Genomic DNA, 15,856 nt, shown 5'->3' with positions numbered 1-15,856 from the left:
TCTCAACCATCAAAATCACCATCTTAACCCCACCTTCATCCACCTTAAACCTACCATAAGCAATAACCTACCATAAGCAATACAACGAACACCCCATCGCACCCCTATAAAACTGAAAAAAGTTCAAAAATTATACCTTTCCTTATTAGACTTGACAAAAAAAAAACTAACAAAGTTAGAGTTAGGACCATTCTTTAAAAGTTTTGAAACCACAAAAACAAATGTTGATGACCTGAAAAGTTAAAGGATTAAGCTCAATTTTTTTTGGAAATCATAGGAACTATTTTTAAAGATTTGTCTATTTCAAATAATAATAATACAACACCGAAAATCATTAAATACAAATTGTGCTTACAAAAGTCAAATATTGACACACAAAATGTTTGTCATAAATATTTAGTCATCAAACAATAATCCATTGTACACAATAACATCATATGTCATACTAATTAAGAAACATTTCAAATTAAGTTATCAAAAATATTGTTTGTTGATACAAAATATCAGCGGAAAATAAAATTTGACACAAAATACGCCCATTCTTCGCGAAGTTCATCAATATCAGCATCCGTGTACATATCCTTGCCGCCCCCAACCTGTAAACAAATCAAATTTGTATCGCACTATAACGAGGGAATAGAATGCAAGACTATATATATACTATTTACACTTACTTTATTTTATTATGAATAACTCGTATATTTAACAAATAAGCATAAAATGATCATTTCAATTCCTTTCTTATTAGAGCATCGTAATTTCAAATAAATGAAAGTACATTGTTGTTTCTTGCATGTATCCTAGTGTTTAGTAAGAGTAGGATGCTATATTCAACAAATAAACATAAAATGATCATTTCGATGCCTTTCTTATTAAAACATTATACTTTCAAATAAATGAAAATACATTGTTGTTTCTTACATGTAACCTATTGTTTCAATTATAGCAGTGACACATTATGATGTTATAATTAACACATCATTATTTGCATTATAGCATATGTGTAAGTAGGATGCTATAATTAACAAATCAATAATTTACTAACGATAAAAAAAAGTTTACTTACATTTTTATTGACCAACACTTTAGCTCCTTCCTCAACTATCTCTTTCATGAACTTTAACATATAGAAGCCACATTCGGTGCCTCCCGGCTGACGAGGACACTACATAATTACATAATAAATGATAAGTCAAAATGAGGTCAAACCTGCAATTTCAATAATGATGTAAGTACTCACCGTAACATTGATCCAGTTGAGTTTAACCTTTTTATTGGATCCACTTTGTGTAGCGTACAAGACCATTGCACTATAATAAATTAATGATGAAATATATCAAACAATATAATATAATATAATGTTTCAATAATTTATATTACTTACGCTTCAATAATGTTCTTCAACTGCGAATTGACATTGTTGGGCCTCAGGGAATCAAGATAATAGCAAGTAGTTGTTTTCATGTCAAGTACGGCCAACACCCAATGTCTTCTATACAAACCAAAAACCAAATTAAGTCAAAAACATGTTACTTACTAAAATAGATTGGTAACTATTATTGTATTCATAATCAAATGGAAAACCAAACCCGGGATTGTAGGGCAATAGGATGAGGTCATTGTCCTTTCTTGTAGACAACCGATCTGCAACGCTTTTACCTGCATCAGCGATATTTTTCAATTTGTCTTTACGTGCACGTGGCGAGATTGCAGTCGGACTCACAAAACAAATTCCATGATCACTTTTTGGCCCATTCTTGATTTGCTCAAACAAGTACCTGTTAACGTAAAAAAACAAAACTGATTAAAGTAAACTGTGTTACACGAAAAGTTATTTTAAATAAAATTTAAGCACTTACATCATATAACAAGTAATAACAACACCAGTCAGCTCATCCAATGTAAAAACCACTTCAAAATCTTCATAAGATAAGTACGTGTAACTCTCGTACCCAAATAGATCGTCCTCACACTGCACTTTTATAGACTCTGCCTTTAAAACTTGTGCATCAACCATACGTGCAGTCATTTTCAAAACACGATTATTGTCAATTCTTATCCTTGTCCTCTTTTGTGCTCTCGTCCTTCTCCTTTGCGACATCTCCCTTCCTTTCTCTGTTTCCTCATCTGATTCTCTTTGTCGTTTTTCTTCTTTTTTACTCTTTAATTCTTCTTTTACAGGTTTTCCTATTGGTTTCGCCATCACCTTTTCCTATATAAAGTGTAAAGTATAAATAAATGCTTTGATGTTAGACTTAGACCCGTATAAATGCTTTTTAATGAATGAAAATAATATTACCAAATCAGAGCATCGAATGACTAGATATCTCGGCCAATTCAGTATGTGCCCAACTGCATCTTTGACCTTCACAATGAACTCCTCTTCCAGTGGAACTGGTAGTAAAGCCTCTCCTTGTACAGACGTTTCCATCATAACTTCAATGTTTTCATCTATTACATGAAGGTAAAACTAAGATCCAAATTTCTAAACAACGTAAATAAACTACTAAAGCAAATATTTTTCGTAATGTAATGTAATGTAATACATACCCGAGACACTATCCTTCATTATGGTTCCTTTGGCAACTATATTTGTGGCAACATCAAGCGCAAGATAACAAGAATTATCCTACAAACATATAATATGTTAGTTGCAATTAAGTCTTACTTTTAAAATATAAAGCAAACAATTTAAAAAGAAACATACAAGTGGTTGGTCTTGTAAATCTGCATTGCCCCACATTTGGCGACTTGCAGCTTCAGAAACAGGATTGACACCTCTTTTGAGTTTCTCTATCTCACCTTCAAGCTTGCTGAAGCGTTGATCCAACTTCTTGTTCTCAAGGTCCAAGTATTGCTTAACAGTTTTGGGTAATAAAAAATATTGGTGTGGTGCTACATATTTACCCATCCCACGTACACGCCCACGGTTTTCTTGAGTACCTAGTGCTTGTGTAAGCACATCATTTGTTCCATATGTAATCTCTCCACAACTTTCCGAATTCTGCAGCTCTTCCTGTAATTGTAATTGTAAATTGTAATGTCTATATCATACTTTACAGTTTAAAACACATTCTAAAAAGAAAATTGAAAGCAATCATACACTGTACTTTTTATATATATTTTTTTTGTAATATATCGTTTCCTTGGAGAAGATGCTACAATCAGATCAAGTAAACAATTTTTTTTAATAGGATGTAACATTACATAAAGATGAAAACTATACAGGGATCAAAAATGTATTTTGCAACATAAAATCCCATTGCTAACAGGTTGGAGGGTAGAGGCATACAAAGGTCAAGTATGTTGTTATTGCCTAAACTTTTAAATTTTAATGGGACAGATTATGAACTTTTGTTGCATGTTAATTTGCTATTGTTGATGATTCTGAGCTTTTAACAGAAAATGGATAGATATTGAGTTTTACCGGAAACTTAAGTACATAGTATGGTGCTTATAAGGCTCAAACTGTTGAGTGATTCTATTTTGGCATTTTATGTTGTATAGGGCATAAAAAAAAACCTAGAAATAGGGACCAAAATATTCCATCTTGCACCTAAACCAAAGAAAATCACCAACCTGACCAAACTAACAAGGTTTTTTAAAAATATTTAAATATGTTGTGTTGTGTGTGTAATGCTTATAAGCAGGATGCTATAACTTTGATCTTTGCTGTGTGGACATGGATACAGTCCCTGTACACAACAAAAATAACAGAAATGGTCCAATTGTAGTTTTACAGTTTCCTAAAACACCCTTGTGATTTTTTTCACTGTCTGGAGTAGGTGTATAAACAAATAGCATGATATATGAAGGAATTTAAAAAAAAAAAAAAAAATCTAAATAGAATAAACTAACCATTTTATCAACAATCTTCTTGACATCAGGGTCGTAACCTCCTTCTTTCGTTTCTCTTGCTTTTTTCCACAGCATTGTTCTATCAATCTCCTCTTCTGTCTTCCCCGTTTGTTGCATCTAAATTATCAAGAATAACATATGTGAATTAACATAAACAGATACAAGTAAACTATTCGATTAATTTAATTCATACAATCTCAACAACGAGTCTGGCATATCCTTTTCTGCTCAAACGATGATTGTATTTATGATGAGCACGGACTTTTTTAGCATCATTACTTTTTTCCTGCATTAGAAACATTAAAATTGTTTTTAAAACTCAATGAACATTGAACAAATACACACACGCAAAAAGATTAACAAACCTCCCACTTGTCTGAAAGTCTTTGTTCTACAAAAAGTTTCCAGTCTTCTTTCTTCAAGAATGGATACTTATCGGGAGGATTGAGTAAATTCACCTCAGGGTCATTTTTATATCCCTTAATGTATTTATCATATAGATAATGTTTGAAGTTTCTCCACTTTTTCCCAAGTGATTGGAGAGTGTGCTTCCGACTCTTTGGGTCAAGTACAAAACTCATCTGAAACATAAAACTTAAAACAATATTATTTTCAACAAAAAAGAAGATAATTATTACAAGTCAAGATCAGATGTAAGTTAGACTTACCAAAACACATTGCCATAACTCTTCCTTTTTTTCCTTACTAATATCCTTCCAAGAGGCATATGTTATGGGCACCATTGTTCTTGCTATAAAGCCCTCAAAAGTAGCGAGTTTTGCTGCTTCATCTCCAATTGGGACACCTTTTTTATTGTAGGTAATTACTATTTTCTCTTTAATAGCTTTTAATTTTATCATCAGAGCTCTTTGTTTGGAGTCTTCATCATGATCCGAAGAACCTGATTCCATGTCACGAAAAGCAACCTGTTTCAACATGTGTTGATTCAAATAGCATAGTTAGTTACAGTATACTCATGCTTTACTTAAGCATATGTTTAGTTTATTTCATACATCATACACCCTTGTTCATATTCTAAAGCTTGTATTTATGTATGAACACAAGGGAAAGCGAAATATAATTAGTCATAGTTACAAAGGAATGGTGGCATTACTTTTCCAGTACTCAAATAAAGATGAAGATATAATTTTCTTTTCTCTCAACATTTCAAACGGATTGGATGTCAGATGTCAGATATATTGGCTTTCATGTTGTTAGTTATATTTTATCATGTTTGTGCTATTTGAGCATTTACACCCCCTTTAATTAGTTTACAAAAAAAGATTTTAGTTATACCATCATTTGTTAGCCTTTAGCAAAGACAAAACACCTTTTTATACAGCAGGTTTTAAGCAGAGCAAGTTTTAGAAGAAAGAGTAACTGACACACAAAAGTGTTTTCTGCATATATTCTAAAATAACGACAGCTACATAGCATAAAAACATAAGTGTAAAAGGGAAACTGCTGCTACCTAGAAAACAGGAAAAGGCTATGAAAACTAATTCAACAAAGCAATTACTGAAACTTAAAGAAAATAACTGAAGGATAAAAGGAGGCCTGCACGTGACTGGTTGACCAAGTTGATATTGTTCTCTTTTAACATCATTATCAAATACATATTTTAAAACGTTTTGAATTTTCATTTGCACTTTTTCAATGTAAGTACGTATAAGGTTTTAGCTATGTCACTTTTTCTATCTTACACTTTATAGTTTCAGTATGTTTACGTAATTTATCAAAAAAATATATAACAGAAAGCATGTCTTAATTTTATTTATATATATATATTTTTACAAAGAACTCATCGATATCTAGAAAGAGCGATAATAAAATAAAAGACGACATACATAAGACAACATACATAGTTGATGAAGTGTACTCAGTGTTTTTCCTTTTTTTAATATGACACTAAAACACGACATACATTTTTGTATGTCATAAAACTAGTGTGTGAAATAGTTTGTGTGTCATTAAAGGCCTATTTCCTGCTACTTGACTGAATTTTATCCTAGCACAAGTAGCTTTCAATTTGGTAGAAGTATTCTGGAAAATTGGAGATAAAGTATACATCACTGGCATACTTTTACTTTCATTTATTTGTTTATGATAGCATACTTGGCTTTCATTTCTTTCTATCACAACATTTTTCTGACAAAAAAAGAAAACTACCAAATTATAGCATTGTACTTTTTTCTTTTTAGGACATCATACTTTGAAAAATCCACATGTTGCTTTGTATTTGGATGGCATAGCTATAAGTACGTAGGTTGATTTCTGAGACCACAATGTTGTAATAAGAGTAAATAAAAGCGGGATGCTATAGAAACAAATCAATGAGAGTACATTGCTATTTCTTGCAATTAACCAGATCTTTAAATTCATGGAATATGACACAAACCTGCGATTTCTTGGAGCTCCACTGAGAAACAAGGGCCGACCACTGATCAGGTGGGACCCGCTCATCACGGTCTGCAAGGCGATCTTCATCATTCTCATGAACATCATAATGATTAGCCTTAAGGTGGGACTTGAAAGTCCTCCAATTCTTCTTAATGGACAACATCACCCATCTTCGACAATCGGAGTCAATATCGAACTTGCTCTATAACATATAATAATAATAATAATAATAATAATAATAATATATTATTTAAAAATCACCAAAAGAGATGAGAAAAAAAATGTGAAAAGGTTTCTTTAAGATTATACCCTACCAGAACTTCCTGCCACATGTTGTCTTTGTTCTCTTGTGGGATTTTCTTCCAATCATAATAAGTAAGGGGAGCAAAGTTCACATCACATGCAATGGCACCCAACAAACAGGTTAATTGGGCTGCCCCGGGACCCACGGGCTTCCCACGTTTATTGGTTCTGATTTTTATCCGTTTGACTAATTCAGGGGAAGGGGTAGGTCCTTGAAATCGGCGCTTCTTCTTAACAATTGTAGATTCTGATTTTCAGCCAATTATAGTTATTATAAGCAAGTTACACATATGCTTTATTTATTATAAAAGATAATGAATTTTGTAGATATGTAACAAGGATTAGGTACCAGGGTTAGGCTCATCTTCTTCTGTTGAAGATGAAGATTGTGGCTGGTTGGAGTTCTGTTGGGGTTGACCAGTCTCCTTTTGCTGCAAATGAGCAGAATTATTGGCAACTGAAGTTTGTGGCTTTTCTTTCTCTTCTTCTTTGTGCCTCAAGACAGAAGACTCTGCTCATCAAAAAGTGGAACCTTGATCAAAAATGGCGTCTTGCAAGTGTTTATATCATCTCAAAAAACCAAAAAGCTTACAAATTTGTAATTGGTTATATAAGGTAAACATGGTTTTGAAGTTTTCATGGTCTACAAAACTAGTTTTACCAAAAGTAATAAAGAAAAAGAAAAAGAAGTCTTGTCAAACATGTTTCAGTTGTGTTGTGAAACAAAATGAAGAAAATGTCAATAGAAAAAAGTATTATCAAACAACGGTTACAAGATCCTATGTTTAGAATATATGATCTTTTTTTGCTAATGAAAGACACCCATAAATACATAGGAAGAAATATAAAGCTATAGACTTCACTATCATGAACATGGTAACTTCTGCATTCATAAAAATATATTTAAAAAAAAAAAAAAAAAAAAAAAAAAAAAAAAAAAAAAAAAGTAGACAAAATCAAGCAAAGTAATATAAATACATGGAATGAAGAAGGATAACAAAGTGGCCCTTACCAACAACAGGCTGTGATTTTTTGCTTTGTAATTTGGCTGATTTCCAGTACTTCATGAAGTATGTCTTCACCCTCTTCATGAGCTCCAATATAGCATCACCCTTCTTATTATACTTGACACAATTAGACCAAATATATTCTACATCCTTAAACACATCTCCTGAATTCATGTACTTTACACCATTCTCAAGGTTGTTGCATATCGTACCAAAATCCATTGGTGTCTCGATAACATCAAAGTAATCCTGGTTCAACCTCCACCCAAATCATTATATGATAAAAGAATGCACAACAAAAACAATGATTCTATAAATACAAAAGAAGAAAACATCACTAGACACTGTTAACAAAAGCATGTATTTACAGAAAGAATTTAAAGAGAAATGCTTACAGGAATTCCAAGTGCAATGGGATCTACAGGTTTGTTAAATGGTTCAGCTGCATTCAATTTCATGGTCCTTTTGATCACCTAGTGTAGAAAAATAACATCTATATGAGTTTGTACAAAATACAACTAATGTACACTATATGATATAACAAACCATACTCTTAATGCAGCATTCAATTCTTCCTGTTTATATTCTGGATTTTGATGATGTTGGCTTTGGTTTTCCTCATGATCCATGTCAGCATGAGGTTGCTTCATCTGTCCATTGCTGACTGAGTTACCAACCAAGCTCCTTGAAAGGTTAGCTAGGCCACCAGCATCTTTGGTAATCTCTTTAATAACACTTGCAATGATTTGACTCAATGCATTTGGATGGCTTAGCATCTCCCCATAACCAGTTTTTTCTATCTCTGAATCTTCTTGTGTGCCCCTCTTGATGGTAGTACTAGTACTTGGATTTACAGTTTCCATTCGCAGTGGTGTAGCATCTTCAGGTTCTTCTGATTCAACATTCATCACATGATTTTCTGCCACTAGAGCAACAGTATTTTGGAGTGGCTTCTTTGCCACTGGCATTTTAAGTTTGTCCTTCTTAGCTGCACGTTTCCGCTTCATTGTTATGTGCCTATAAGCAAAGTTGAATAAGCAGAAATTAAATTTAATGACATTACAATAAATATGATTAGCTAAGCTACCAGACGAAGATACAAGACTAGATTTATGAGAAAACTGAAACCAATGAACACAGAGAAGATATCATGAAAAAATTCCAACTCCTTGCTGCCAATTGCCAAGAACATTACAAGAATCGAGCTCATTAGACAGATCAGCCCTACTGAGCTTCAACACACCGACTAACCCAATCTTAGGGTTTGGGGGTATTCACAACGATATAACTTCGTGTCAAAGCAATTCCCTAACATACATTCCCACTTAAAGGTAGAAAAAGGTACATGCAATTAACATTAAGCTACTGAATGTTATCTCGTATGAGAAACTAAACAAAACAAAACTTAGCAATTTGATGAAAAGGAGGCATAAACGATCGATAATGGTACAAATTGAGTAGGGGTGATGATAACCCTAGTAGATTGTAAGCTTAAGAAGTAGACAATGAAGTGTTTACCTGTTCTAGGGTTTTCTACTTGTATCGGCGACCTGGAGAGAATGTCAAGAAATGAGGAAAGTATGCAGAAACGCTGCTAAAATCATTAGCGCACTTCTTACACCTCAATTTTTGTCGAAATTAAATAATATCTACAATGAAAAACTATACAGCATTTAATATGACATACGCTTTATTAAAAGGCACATAAATGATCATATGACATTTGTCTATCACAAATTTACAACATATACATATAATTACGACTAATATTTATGACAGACATTTTGTAAGGGTCTATTTTTTTTTTTTTCTTGACAAAATTGCAAATATATCTATGTGGTATATATTTTTCTGAGGCTTAGTCTAAACCTCAATTTTTTTTTGTTGTTGGTCCTTTTGAGCTAGTTTATTTGCAGTTTTACTTCTTATCCAAACTAAAAAGACTATTATATCCTTAATAAATTTAGTTTTTATTTTTCTTTCACTTTTTAAAATTATTATTATTATTAAATATAAAACTAAGCTCACGTATCCACCTTCTCTGTGTGTAAACGAACTCTTCATTCCCCAACCTCCATCTAACATGCCTTATCACCCCCATTTGTTAGAGAAGTCAACAATCCCAAATCAAACAATCAAGAAAACAATAAACAAAAATACCCACTTCAAAAAACTCACTAATAGATTTTCCTAGTTCGAATAGATCACCACCACACCAGTAAAACCAAGCATTTAGGAGGATCTTCAATCATGCTTCCCCAACAACCATCATACATGTTAATGTAAAAGTAAGATTATGTTATTATGGTTGTAATATTTGTAGAGATTATGAAATCGGTATTTTTGATACCGATTAATATTTGTATTTATTTTTGTCAATAATTTTCAGTTACGACATGTTATTTGTTTTCAAAAGTAAATTAATTGACACGATATAGAGTCAAAACGATATATTTTGTGAAAATTAATTTTCAAAGAGCATAAATGTTCAGGTTTTTGTGTTTATTATTGCGGATATTAACCGGCCCAAAGGTAGGTTGATATTTGGCCGGATAAATGCATATATGATAATAAACATGAAATAATTTTTTTAAGTTACATGTCATTAATAAGTCAATCCAAAGAGGGGTCTTTAATCGACATGATTTATTGTCAATGTTTATTGTTAAATTTTATGGTAATGTGTTTGTTAATGTGGATATTAATCGACCCAAAGGTAGGTTAATATTTGATCGAATAAACACATGTTTGATGATAAATATACGGCAATTTTTAGGTTGCATGTCATTAATAAGTCATTCCAAAGAGGGGCTTATTAATCGACATGATATATTGTCAATTTTTATTATCAAAATTTAAAATTTATGTGTTTATTAATGCGAGTATTAGCCGACCCAAAGGTAGTGCGGATTCTTTATCAAGACAAATACTTCACATAATTGACCTTAGTTGGTCTTTGTTTTATCCAAAACATCACAACTTACCAATTTCAAATGTACAAGAGTAGGACACTTTTACCCTTAGATTTAACAAATGTTATAAACCTTTCTTTAAGATATGTCACTCAAGAAAAAGGAGTTGAAATTGATGAGTGCTAGATACTTGGAGGAGTGGAGCTGAAACTAGGAGAAGAAGGATGAAGAAAACATGCAAAATGAGGAGAACATAACTGAAAAAGATACAAAAAGGATGTTGTTGGACAACTTCACCCCTTGTTAGTATTTTGGTCATATTTCATGACTCGTAATTCCGATCGATAGAAATCAAAATGTTCCGAAAACTAGACAAAATTTCAAACAACTTTCGTTTTTGTGCCAAACATAAATTTTCAGTGCTCACGTCGTGACAAGGGTATTGTCACGACGTGAAGAATAAAAAATCATCCAAAACTTCCCATGTCGGTCTACGAGTTTGTGTGCGACAGGGAATCCCACCAGTATGACGTGGCACATGTTTCCCACGTCATGGCAACTAGAATTTGGAAATAATATATATTGTAATCATTAGGTCGAAAGGGAGAGTTCTGGGGCAGAAAGCTGCGATTGAAGAGCGAAAAATAACCTTCTAAGACCCCTTGGCGGGCATAAGAAGATTGGAGATCAAGACATTGGAGCAAGGAATTCACGTCATTAATTTGGTTTGCCTAGATTTTATCATGTCTAGCTTATTTTTCCATGTGTTTATGTGTTTCTTTTCTCCAATTATGAGCTAAATCATTAGACTTTCGTTTAGTAATGATGAACCATGATATTATGTGTTAGTTTCTCACTTTCTTTTTTCATGGATTTTATGAAGTTGGTTTAGCTTGTGTTTGATATATCAAAGCCTAGTATGTTAATAGTTTCAATCTTTGTTACTTAAATTCCAAGTTTAGTGTAGTTGAATGATCACTTTAATTGCATAAACTTGCTTATCTAGTTGTTTATGAATCTTAAATTGCTAGAGCTAGAGATTGGCCAAATCCTAGATCATGTAATAAAAAATGTTGTCTTAACTGTGCTAGAGAACATAATTAGATCATAATTTGTTTTGGTTATTTGTCTACATTATAGATAATTAATCTTAGAATTATCATTCATAGCCCAACAATATTAATAATCAATTTAGTGTCTACTTGTGTAAGACTATTGCATAGTAGTTCATGAATTGACGAAAAACATTAGGAGATCGGACCAAGACTTCTAATTACATTTATATTGGTAACCAACTGAATTAATCCATGTGTAGAAACTACCCATAGGAAAAAGGGTGATTCAAAGCTAAATGGAAGTGTCTTATTATCTTGATTTAGAGTCATCTTTAATTGTTTGCTTTGTTTCTAGTAATTGAATTAAGTTAATTTGAACTTGCAAAATCAGATAGAAACCCCGTATTTTAGTTATTTTTTCTTAGTTTTACTTTTAGTAGTTATTTTAGCTAAAAACCGTTCCTTGTGTTCGACACCCGACTTACCTTAACTATTCTATAATTTGACTAGGTACACTGCCTAAGTGCGATTTAGATAGTTAAGTTCGTTAGTAGGTATATCTTTGCACATCAATATATATATATATACTAGACGAATTCTCGCGCGTCGTGCAAAGAAGATTAAAAATATATTGTTAAAATATTGAAAAATATATGTTTAATATGGTTATTTTATTGACATTAACTTTGAGATAATATTTTTACACTAATTTATATATATATATATATATATATATATATATATATATATATATATATAATCTATATTATTTTGAACAATAATATTCATTGACATCAACCCACATTCCTCATTAATATAATTAAATATAATTATTTATTTAGTATTATTTTTAACAATTATTATTATTGATTAATTATATTTTTACTTATGCGATCATTTTCTAATTTCAATAATTATGTTCATTTAAAATACAATTTATTTATAGTTAAATATAATTTATAATTTGATGTTATTATGATTTAAAAATGTTATTCACTAGTTTTAAACCACTTATTATTAATACTAAGTTAAAGAAGACTTTTAAGAAACACTTAATATTATTATTAAAATGTGAAACATACACTAAATAATAAAGTGATAAGATAGACAATTTGCATTTCAAAAGAAACTTGCATGGATAATATGACATATCCATGTAATTTGATTTTATTATTTGTAATTATTGCTTATTAATTTTAAAACCACTTGTTATTATTAATAAGTGAAAGAAACTTTTAAAAAACACTTATTATTATAATTAAAATGTTAAACATATACTAAAATATAAAGTGATAAGATAGACAATTTGCATTTTAAAAAAGGCTTACATGGATAATATTGGATAATATAACATATTCATGATTTTTAATTAATTATTGTTTTGAAGCAATATGAACATACCAACATATATACAATAGTTAATTAAATATTATATATATCACCTTCCATAACATATAATCGATAATATGAATCTAATCTAATTTATATTAAAATTTCAACCACAACATACAATGATATTCTTAAAAGAATACTTAAATAAAAAAATACAAAAAAAATTAGTATATAACAAACTTACAAATTAAAAACTTCAACATAATAACATGGCTCGAAAAATTGTTCAAAGCCCTCAAACCAACACAAAAAACTTTAAACTTGTTTTCTTTGTAAAGTTTGTATGTGAATTATATTTGTGTGTCTACTCAAAAAGATTGACATTTTTATAGTATAATATCCATTAGTTGTTTATTAAATATATTATATAAGCTATAAAACCTTTGAATTGTTAATCATTATTAAGAGACTTTTGAGTGGTATTCATTCATTAAAATAGAAGGTTTCAAATGCATGAGGTGTTTGCAAATTTTTATGGAGTTTCAAATGCATGAGGTTCAAGGAAAAATGCTATATATATATATATATATATATATATATATATATATATATATATATATATGTAACATCCCAAAATTTAAGGCCAAAAAATTCATTTTAATTAAGTTAATATAAAAACCGATAGTATAAAAACATCCATAGCGTTATCCCATGTCAAAACCAATATGTCAATAATCAAAACATATCATAATGAAACATTATTAGAGTATAATCCTAAAGATATCATATGCGAAAAAAAATAGTGTGATGCGTTGGTATCATGCCAACTCCTTTTCCTTTTAAAGAAGAAGTACCTGAAACCAAAACTGAAAACCGTAAGCACGAAGCGTAGTGAGTTCCCCCATCATACCACATACCATACAATAAACATATTGCCAGACATATATGGGTGCCCGGCCTACCCCGCTGAGCATATATGGGTGCTCAACCTATAAATGTTAGGCATATCGGGGTGCCCAACCTATCCCTGTCAGGCATATCTGGGTGTCCGACCTACCATGTCATGCATATCTGGGTGCTCGACCTACCCTGCCAAGCATATCTGGGTGTCCGACCTACCCTCCAGTTTATTTCAACCGGCTACGGGGACTATTTCACCCCTACCACTACCACATAATAACATAGCATAACATACTGTCAGACATATTTGGGTGCCCGACCTACCCCCCGGTTTATCTCAAGCGGCTACGGGGTCTAACCTACCTATCCTACCACTCACATAATACCATAGCATACTAGCACATAAAGCATAACAGATAGTGGCATACCAGAAAATTATCACGAAGACAATCATCTCAACTATAATCAACTACTAGTGGGCCGACATTGGTGCCTTCGACCTACTTCTACTGGAAGGTAACTCACCTCACACTGTTGAAGTCCCGCAGACAAAACTCTAGCTGTTGGATGACAGATTCCCGAACTGTCAACATCAAAATAACACCCAATTAATAATTGGGTTCCAGTTCATAACCATAGAATCTTGCTTGGGGTAAAAAGACTACTTTACCCCAACTTACTTTGATTCAAGCCCAAGGCCCAAGCTCACACTCCAAAGGACAAAAAGTCAAACAATGGATCAAAGCCTAACATATGGCCCAATTTTACAAATTGGGCCCAAACCTTTACATGGTCTTACCCTAAGGCCCAACCATTTATTCTAGTACTAACACTTGGCATTTCGATGGTCCAATGTCTCATAATCATCAAGGCCTAGTTATGGCCCAATTTTCCAAATTGGGCCCAAACCCCTCACATGGGTCTTACCCTAAAGCCCATCCAAATATTCTAGTCCATATACTTGTTCTTGGATGGCCCATCAATAACCCAATCACCAAATCCCAACAGAAAGGCCCAACTCAAGGCCCAAACAAAATTAGGGTTTTCACATAAAATGACGATTAGGGTTAAGTGTTCTCGCTTAACCCATTAAGAACTTAATCCATTAAGTTCATCACTCTACTAGGTCAACCATACAAGGTGGTCGGGATTAATCCATAATTCCAATCCAATGGTCCAAACATGCGGGTGCCGACAGTTCCAAATTAACATATCCAAAATTAGGGTTTTCTAAACCCTAAATAGGGTTTCCAACCCAATCGCTTGCCAATTAGTCCATTGGTTATGTTTTTAAGTTTATTAATGTTAATTATGTGGGGCACCACCCACTACCACCTCGGGTAGTGGTGGTCAACGACGGATCACGGCGGCGGCCACCACCTCGCGGTGGTGGTTATAATTTTAGACTAAATATGTCCAAGCATCTAAACTAACAATTCGATCACACAGTGCACACCGCCACCCAACATGACGGTTAGTAGCGGCAGAAGGCGACAGCCACCACCTCACGGTGTTGGTGGTGGGTTTCTTCAGATTTTACGGCCATTCAGTACATTATACAAACATAATATCCCAAATAACACATACAATATAACACACACACACGCTCATCCCCCTTGTGGCGGCAGGCGGTGGTGGTGGTGGCTTCTCTTGATGTTGTTCGGCCAAGCAAAACACACACAACATGTGAATTGGTAGCAGAATCACACACCCACACGTCTTTGCTCGGAAATCTAAACGCAACCAACCACTTTGTGGTGCATGGTCACGACAGTGGTACAAAATTGCGGGCAACAGTGGTGCTTACGGCGACAGTGGGACAGCTGGAGCAGTGAATCAAGTAGTAGTCGGAGGAATCGATGTCGTTGACGGCTGCATGGGCGGCGACAGACGTCGGCTAAAGCAGCGGCCATGTTCTCCGATTTCCAAACTAGTCTTGAGTCTCCCTTGATCTTACCGGAATAAGGCCAACAACAACAAGAACAGAGCGGGGTCTTGTTCGATGTGGGCTTCGTCTTCAGCGGTTGAGGCACAACGGCGACAACAATGCAACCATAGTTACATAAATTGCCAGAGTAGCCATGATCCT

At 33.0% G+C, this 15,856-nt stretch overlaps 1 protein-coding gene across 1 annotated transcript; it reads right to left on the bottom strand.

Annotated features, from left to right (window-relative positions):
* Nucleotides 1-367: 367 nt before the first annotated feature.
* On the bottom strand, nucleotides 368-9,237 carry LOC145072752 (uncharacterized). The gene is made up of 20 exons (XM_079019227.1): nucleotides 9,087-9,237; nucleotides 8,120-8,585; nucleotides 7,964-8,041; nucleotides 7,574-7,817; nucleotides 6,911-7,072; nucleotides 6,573-6,808; nucleotides 6,257-6,460; nucleotides 4,527-4,784; nucleotides 4,224-4,439; nucleotides 4,052-4,144; nucleotides 3,859-3,975; nucleotides 2,708-3,016; nucleotides 2,551-2,629; nucleotides 2,300-2,451; nucleotides 1,860-2,212; nucleotides 1,590-1,778; nucleotides 1,385-1,492; nucleotides 1,241-1,310; nucleotides 1,067-1,165; nucleotides 368-596 (listed from the first exon to the last, which is right to left on the bottom strand). The coding sequence occupies exons 2-20, from the start codon at nucleotides 8,573-8,575 to the stop codon at nucleotides 504-506; spliced, it is 3,516 nt and encodes a 1,171-aa protein (XP_078875353.1). The 5' UTR covers nucleotides 8,576-8,585; nucleotides 9,087-9,237; the 3' UTR covers nucleotides 368-503.
* Nucleotides 9,238-15,856: the final 6,619 nt, after the last annotated feature.

The sequence above is a fragment of the Lactuca serriola genome, chromosome 9 (assembly GCF_051521515.1).
Source record: "Lactuca serriola cultivar US96UC23 chromosome 9, Lser_US96UC23_V15, whole genome shotgun sequence".
NCBI classification, from domain to species: domain Eukaryota; kingdom Viridiplantae; phylum Streptophyta; class Magnoliopsida; order Asterales; family Asteraceae; genus Lactuca; species Lactuca serriola.
Note: the sequence above shows the minus strand (reverse complement) of the source record. Positions and strands in the feature narration are given on the sequence as shown.

Coding starts and splice junctions, on each gene's coding strand:
- LOC145072752 (XM_079019227.1), bottom strand. CDS start 8,575: ATGAAGCGGAAACGTGCAGCTAAGAAGGACAAACTTAAAATGCCAGTG. Junction 6,461..6,572: donor ACATGTGGCAGGAAGTTCTG/GTAGGGTATAAT, acceptor TATATGTTATAG/AGCAAGTTCGATATTGACTC. Junction 1,166..1,240: donor TCAACTGGATCAATGTTACG/GTGAGTACTTAC, acceptor GTAATTATGTAG/TGTCCTCGTCAGCCGGGAGG.